The sequence below is a fragment of the Hippopotamus amphibius genome, chromosome 17, assembly GCF_030028045.1.
Source record: "Hippopotamus amphibius kiboko isolate mHipAmp2 chromosome 17, mHipAmp2.hap2, whole genome shotgun sequence".
NCBI lineage: Eukaryota > Metazoa > Chordata > Mammalia > Artiodactyla > Hippopotamidae > Hippopotamus > Hippopotamus amphibius.
The window spans coordinates 44,613,020-44,619,914 of record NC_080202.1 but is presented as its reverse complement, the minus strand read 5'-3'; the positions used below and the strand labels follow the sequence as shown (position 1 = coordinate 44,619,914).

General features: G+C 55.8%; 1 protein-coding gene across 1 annotated transcript; it reads left to right on the top strand.

The window, feature by feature from the left end:
• The first annotated feature begins 5,779 nt into the window (after window positions 1-5,779).
• Window positions 5,780-6,227, top strand: PPY (pancreatic polypeptide). Its single transcript, XM_057717280.1, has 2 exons — window positions 5,780-5,970; window positions 6,152-6,227. The coding sequence occupies exons 1-2, from the start codon at window positions 5,780-5,782 to the stop codon at window positions 6,225-6,227; spliced, it is 267 nt and encodes an 88-aa protein (XP_057573263.1).
• Window positions 6,228-6,895: the final 668 nt, after the last annotated feature.

The window sequence follows — 6,895 nt, the reverse complement described above, 5'->3', positions numbered from 1 at the left end:
GAGCACATTTCACTGAAATGGAAAGCGTGCCTTTCTATCTCCTTTCCCTTCTCCTTCGTGGAGGTGGCATCCAGGTGGGAGTGGAGGATGGAGACGAGAGCTGGGAGGGTAGACGATGGCGCCTGAGACAAAAGTCGCGCCAGGCCAGGGCTGGGGTGGAGTGGGGGGCTCCCTCTGCTCTGAGCTAAGAGAAAACGCTACCACTCAGCGCGGGGAGTGGATAGCACCCAGACTAGGGTGGAACTCTCGTCCGGTGGGGTGGGGGCAGCTTAAAAGGTCTTCAAAAGTGGTAGGGAGGAGCAGCAAGAATTGCTGCTGAAGGGTGACTGAGTGGGGAAAGGAGCATGCCGGGCAGCCCAGGGGCGTAGGTGGGGACAGACCTGCCCCCATCCCCCAAAGGTGAAGGTGGTTGGGAGCATGGGCTCTGCACCGACACCCCAGGTTACCCCGAGGAGATATGGTGCTCACCCCGGGGGGCTGTAGTGGCTGGGGGTGGAGACGGACTCCAAGATGGGGTTGTGGAGGGAGTTATTAAGGGGGTGAGGTGTGTGTGCTGGGGGAAGGGGTCACTTCTAACACCCCCATTCCCTGGGCAGGAGGAGCAACGGGAGTGTGGAGGCTGCCCTTTCTCTCAGCAGCCGCCCTCCCCTTTCTGAATTTACACTCAGTAGATAAGTCACTAGCCATGCCCTCCTGGTGACAAGGCCACGACAAGGATACCCTCCTTAGGTGGCTCTGGGAGGAGAGCCTCGAGCTGGCTCTGCCCTAGCTGCAGGAGAGACCCCTGCTCAGACACAGCCTGCCTTGGGGTCCACGGGGGCTCCAACACCTACCGCCCCCGCGTGGCCCTCCAGCCTCCCTGAAGGGAGGGCGGAAGGGTGAGATGGAAGCAGGTCCAGGGCCTGGTCAGGTCACAGGCTGTGTGGACTCTAATGCTCTAAGCCTTCGCCCAGCCCACTCGCCCTGCCTGTAGACCCCTTTCCCTCTCTTCGGTCCGGAGATCAGCCTCAGGGTAGTGGCTCCCGCAGCTCAGAAGCCTTTCTTGATTGCTTGGGGGATGGAGTTAGTTCGTTTCTCTGGTTTCCTTTCCCTACAATATTGCCATTATCTGAGATCCACTTCCCATCACAATTCTCGCGTTTTCTCTCCTCTAATCTATCCCCTCCCAGCCCCACCCTCCCGCCCCAGGAGAGGTGGGATGTAAGCACACAATGGCTGCCACAAGCTCTGGTTCATCTTGCCAGTGGAGGAGTGGGAGGATGTGAATCTGTGTTGGTGTCCGTGGTCCCCTGCCTGTTGATCTGTTTGGGAGAGCTGTGGTCCGTTTGAGGCTAATAGAAGAGAAGCCTGGTATAAATTATATGACCACAGACAGTTTCTGCCCAGCTTGACATGTCTGGTTCACCCTGAGTGACAGGGGTTTGCCTCGCATCCACTGGGGGGAGTGTTGAGAGGCGGTTAATCCACTGCTGATCAGACAACCAATGTTGGAGCCGGAGGGAAACTTAGATGTAACATTAATGAGGACAGTATCAATAGCTACCTTTTCTTTTTTTTTTAAAGCGCTTATTGGGAATTCACTGGCGCTCCAGTGGTTAGGACTCAGCACGTTCACTGAAGGGGCCTGGGTTGGATCCCTGGTTGTGGAACGAAGATCTTGCAAGCTGCACAGCATAGCCAAAAAAAAAAAAAAAAAACACCAAACAAAAAAAGCTCTTATGTGCTAGACACTGAGCTATTTGTTTTACATACATTATATTGCTAAGCTATTAATCTGGCTTTTTTTTAAACATATGCTTTGTTTTGTTTTAAATTTATTTTATTTATTGGCTGCATTGGGTCTTCATTGTTGCGTGCAGGCTTTCTGTAGTTGTGGAGAGCGGGGGCTACTCTTCCTTGCGGTGTGCAGGATTCTTATTGTGGTGGCTTCTCTTGTTGTGGGCTCTAGGTGTTGAATAGCCATGTGCCCGCCTCAAACTCTTTCATGATGGAAAGAGGAGAGCATGGATATTGGGGCAGCTAGCATAATCTGCTACAAACACGAACATCTGAACATCATCTAGAAATCATTTGGTCTTATCCCTTTATTGAGCAGATGGGAATTTCAAGGCCCAGAGGAGGGGAGAGACTTACAGGAGGCCACAGAGTTGGGGAAAGAGGTAAGAGAGTCCACCCTACGCCAGGTCTGATTCCATTAACTGTTAAATCTAAACTCTCCTGACAGAAATGCAAGACTGCCAACACACCCCCCTTTCTCCCCTGATGGCATCTCCCACATTCCTTGATGTGCACCCCTGAACCGCTCAGTCCTGCTGCCACCGCCCTGTTCCTGGGAAATAGCAGCTCCCCACCCCCCACCATTCCTCAAGGCCACCTCAAGTCTTATTTCCTCGGGGAACTTTCTTGGCCTCCCCTGAGTGTATCTGTACCCCGAATCTGAGCTCTCACACAGGGCTATCTTACACCAGGAGTCCTTCAAGGGCAGGGACCCCACAGTTGGTGCAGTAGCCTCAGAGACAAAAGATCTGGATGTGGAAAAAAAAAAATCTGGATTTGAGTCCGTCTCTGCCATTCATCGGCTTTGAGACTGGCCGGGTCATTTCAACTCACTGGGTTTATTTCTTCGCTGGTTAAACTGGGATCCTCACACCTTAAATAATAATAATAGTTCACTGCTTTGAGGCTCAGAGAGAGGATGCAATTGCCAAAGGTCACAGAGCTAATGAATGGCAGAACTGGTGAGTAGGAGAGCTGAATCTACAGGTCAGCTTGGCACAGCCCGACACACGCTTATCAATATATGCCTTCCTTCCCTTTCTTCTATCCACTCCTAACCCATCTCAGATCTGCTTTGGCACCGCTCCCTTCCAACCACCCTAAGGAAAAAGCTCCCCTCCTTCCACATCCAGCCCCTATGTTTTTCTTTCCTCCCCATTCATCCATCCCTCTCCCTCAACACTTTACCATACGGATTGGTTTAGCCTTTCTCTTACCAAGAAAGGAGGCTTCTTCTTCCGGAAAAATTTCAGCTGACAGTGATAGGATTTGCTTTTGCAGGCACTGTGGGCAGGGAGGACTACTGAGCACTCCTGAGCCTGAGGGGACCCTGGAGGCAGATGGAGTCCCCAGGGCGGAAAGAAGTGGGGTGTATGTGTGTGTGAGAATCCTCAGCCCAAGGGTTTCTCCAGGGAATGGGGGATCCCCGGAGTTCCTGGTATTTGGGGGTGGCACTGACAAAGCTATTTATCTCTGTGACAAGAAAAAACTATGGCTGGCCTCAGCACTTGAGTCAATCCCTGGATCTACCATCTGTCTGCAGGGGCTGGGACCTGACCTGGGTAGTGGCCAGAGCTGGTCCCGCAGCGCTAGAGTCCAGTGGGAGCCCAGACCCTTTGAACTAGGGTTGGAGCCTGGCGCCCCCTGGTGGCAGCTTGCAGCCTCTGTCGGCCTCATCGGAGGCCCTCCTGGGACCAGCCACTAATTCACCACCCTTGTTTCACCAAGTGGGAACCTGAGGCCCGGAGAAGGGTCCTCCAGGGCTTACCGAGACAGAACGAGTTCCATATTTCCTTTCCGGAATGTCAATTGTTGTTGGGTGAAGCATGATTGTTCTTCTTGTTACCAGAAATCATAATTGAGAGGAACAAGGCAGAACACTGGCATTTCCTGAGGCTTCCTTCATCCTCATTATCTTGAGGAAGATCAAAGCTCAGATCCCTGCAGCATCACCACCAGTCCTTACCCATCCCTCCACCCCCCAGTCCTCTCCGGACACACTCTTTTCGTTTCCTGATCAGGGACAGCAGAAGCTCAGGGGTGAGAAGTCCTTTGCTTCCTACTCAGGCTTCATTGTCATTCAGACAGTCAGTTACGCTCCTTGGCCTGAGCTGGGGAGGGGGCCGGGGGCCTGGGGAAGGGATGCTGAGCTGCGGAGGCTCAGAGACTCGTGGGGGCAGAAGGGGGGTGGATTTCTGGTACTGGTGGGGTTGGGAATCTAAGCCAGAACTTGAGTCCTAGACAGCTGTGTGATCTTGGGCTAGTGTCTTCACCTCTGTGAGCCTCAGGTTTCTCAGCCAAAACGTGGGACATTATAGTAATGCTTTAACAGCCCTACTTCGATAAAAAGAGACCAAATTTTGGAGTTGGACTTTGTTTCAAACCCTGGATCTCCCACTGACTAGTTATGTGGCCCCAGGCTAGTTACTTAATGCCTTTGAGACTTAGTTTCTGAATCTGTAAAATGGGTTGTTGAAGGGACTCACTGAGATGACTGAGCTGGGAGCACTTTGGAAAATTCAAGGCTTTACAAATGATGTTGGTTTTTTATCGCTCCCCTGGAATGAAGGTGCTGGGAAACAGTTACCAGATATTGGTATCCCGCCTTGCATCTCCCTTGAACCCAGACACATCAGTTCTCATTCTGCATCCTATGCTCCAGCCAGGGAGAGGATTTCTCCTTGCCCAGGTCCCCATTCCTCTCCACATTCCCTGATTACCTGAGGCATCTCCCCTGTTCCCATCTTCTTCTAATCACTAACTGCAAGGAAGTCCTGAGTCTCTAGCCTTCATCCCTGGAGTCTCTGAGCCACAGCCTCAATCTTCTGCCCTGAGGGAATCTGCTTGAGGATTTGGGTTAATCCTTGGGAGGGAGGAGGGGCTGTTCCCAGGCCTGCAATCGGAAACTTTCAGTTATCCTAAAGTCCCAAAACCCCATCCTTCTTGAACTAAGCCTGGTCTGGCGCCCAAAGGCGGATGGGGGCCTACAGGAGACCTGCTAGTGTGGCACCCACAACATTGCCCTGTCCCCCTCCCATCCCTGGCCCTAGCGCTGGCGTTGCTGGCACCAGGGAGACGGTGGGAGGAGGGGGTGAGGGCTGGGGACTGAGAGACGCTGACAGGAGGCGGGGACTCTGGGGGGCTGAGGACTATAAAAGGGCCATGGCCAAGGGCAGGGTGATCCATCCGGCCTAAGGCAGGCACCCGCTTGGCCCAGCGCCTGCTCACTCAGGACTCAGGGTAAGTGGGCTCAGCCTGCCCCGAGCTCCAGGGGCTGGGGGGCTTGGGGGCCGGGAGGCTTGGAGAGGCTAGGAGAGGCTGGGGTTGGGACATAGGGAAGGATTTGGTGCCTTGCAGGGCTGGGGGCCTCTGGGGACCTGAGGTCCTGCATGGGTCCAGCTCTACCTCTGGACACATCTGTCACCCTGGAAGAGCAGCCTGCTGACTAGAAGACTGCAAATGTGTGTGGGCTGGGGATGACGGCCGTGCCTCCTGCTCAGGGCGACACGGGCTATAGTGTCCTCTCCAGGACCTGCATCGGCCTATCTGCCCCTGGCAGGGAGGCTGGGGAGGGTGGGAGGGTGGCACACCCACAGGCCATGGATTTCTGCCCTGTGGTTCATTCAGTGTGCCCCCACCCTGTAGGGGGACTGGCCACCCCTCCTTCCCAGCAGCTCACCCCTCCATTTCCCACCCCGCTTCTGCCTCTTCAGAGCCATCAGGCCCTGGATGTCATGAGTCCTGTGTCTCCTGCCCCATGTCCCCACCTTCTCTGCCACACTTTTCTGCTTTGCCCAGGCCCTGGCTGAGCTCTGGCTGCTGTGCTGCTCCTGAAAGGGGGCTGTCGTGCTCTCCAGGGCAGGGTCTAGGAGGTGGGGTGGTCAGGTCCGAGTCGCCCTTTGCGCTGCCCCTTTGTCCCCAGGCTTGGAGAAATGGGTGATGGGCTAGAGGGCCGGGTGGGTGGGCTCCACGCTGTCTCTACGCCCCTGCTTCTTGCTCTCAGATGGCCGCCACCCGCCGCTGCCTCTTCCTGCTGCTCCTGTCCACGTGCGTGGCTCTGTTGCTGCAGCCGCTACGGGGTGCCCGGGGGGCCCCGCTGGAGCCAGTATACCCCGGGGACAATGCCACACCGGAGCAGATGGCCCAGTACGCGGCTGAGCTCCGCAGATACATCAACATGCTGACCAGGCCCAGGTGTGTGTGAGACAGGGCAAGACCCCCAGCCCCAGCCCCTTTCATGCTCGTGGGAAAGCAGAGCGTCTCTACCTGGCCTGGGCCCATGTGCCCCGGGCGGGATGGTGCCCAGGGGTAGGCACGAGGCAGGTGAGCTGGCACCTGGGCACAGCGCTGGCCCCAGCTGCCTCTCCCCTCTCAGGTACGGGAAAAGAGACAAAGAAGGCACGCCGGACTTCTCGGAGTGCGGCTCCACGCGCGCAGCTGCCCCCAGGTAAGGCTTGGTTCCCTGCTTCGTATGCCCAGGTGCCTGGGGCGGAAGAGGGGGTGTGTGTGTGTTGGGGGGAGAGCAGGGGCCGGGGCTGGTCGGAGGTCTCCCGAGGGCAGGAGGGCTACCCACTCACACTGCCTGTCCCAACCTCTCCTCACAGGGCGCTCAGCCCCATGGTTTCCTAATGCTCCTCTGACTCCAGGGCGGTGCTGGCCCAGCTCTCCCGTCCGCACCCGTGGCTCTGGCCACAGCTTGCTCCTTGCTCCCACACAGACGAAATAAAGCACATCGAAATCACAGCCTCAGTCTCTCTGTGTCTCTGTGGGCCTCAGGTTGGGGCAGGAGCAGGCCAATGCACAGGAAGAAAGGGGAGGGCAGGGGGAAGGAGAAGGGAAATGAGCGTGTTAGGAAAGATCTAGAACGTCTGTAGGGTCATCAGAGCCATTCAGCGCATCCTCTCCACTACCACAAGGGGGCAAGTTGTGGCCCAGGGGAGGCAGGGACTCCCCCAAGGTCACTGAGCAAGTCAGTGACGCTTGAGTCATCCCATGTCAGCACCTCTAGACCCTGCTGATTATTGGCTTGATGGCAGCCCTGTCCCCAGATGTACCCCCACCGATGCTTTCCTATGTCCTAGGCAGTAGGTCAAGTGCGAATTTATACTAAAGTGTCCGT

Excerpts from the sequence above, each read along its gene's own strand:
- PPY (XM_057717280.1), top strand. The coding sequence starts at position 5,780 with ATGGCCGCCACCCGCCGCTGCCTCTTCCTGCTGCTCCTGTCCACGTGC. Across the intron at positions 5,971-6,151 it reads AACATGCTGACCAGGCCCAG|GTACGGGAAAAGAGACAAAG; the intron begins GTGTGTGTGAGA and ends CTCCCCTCTCAG.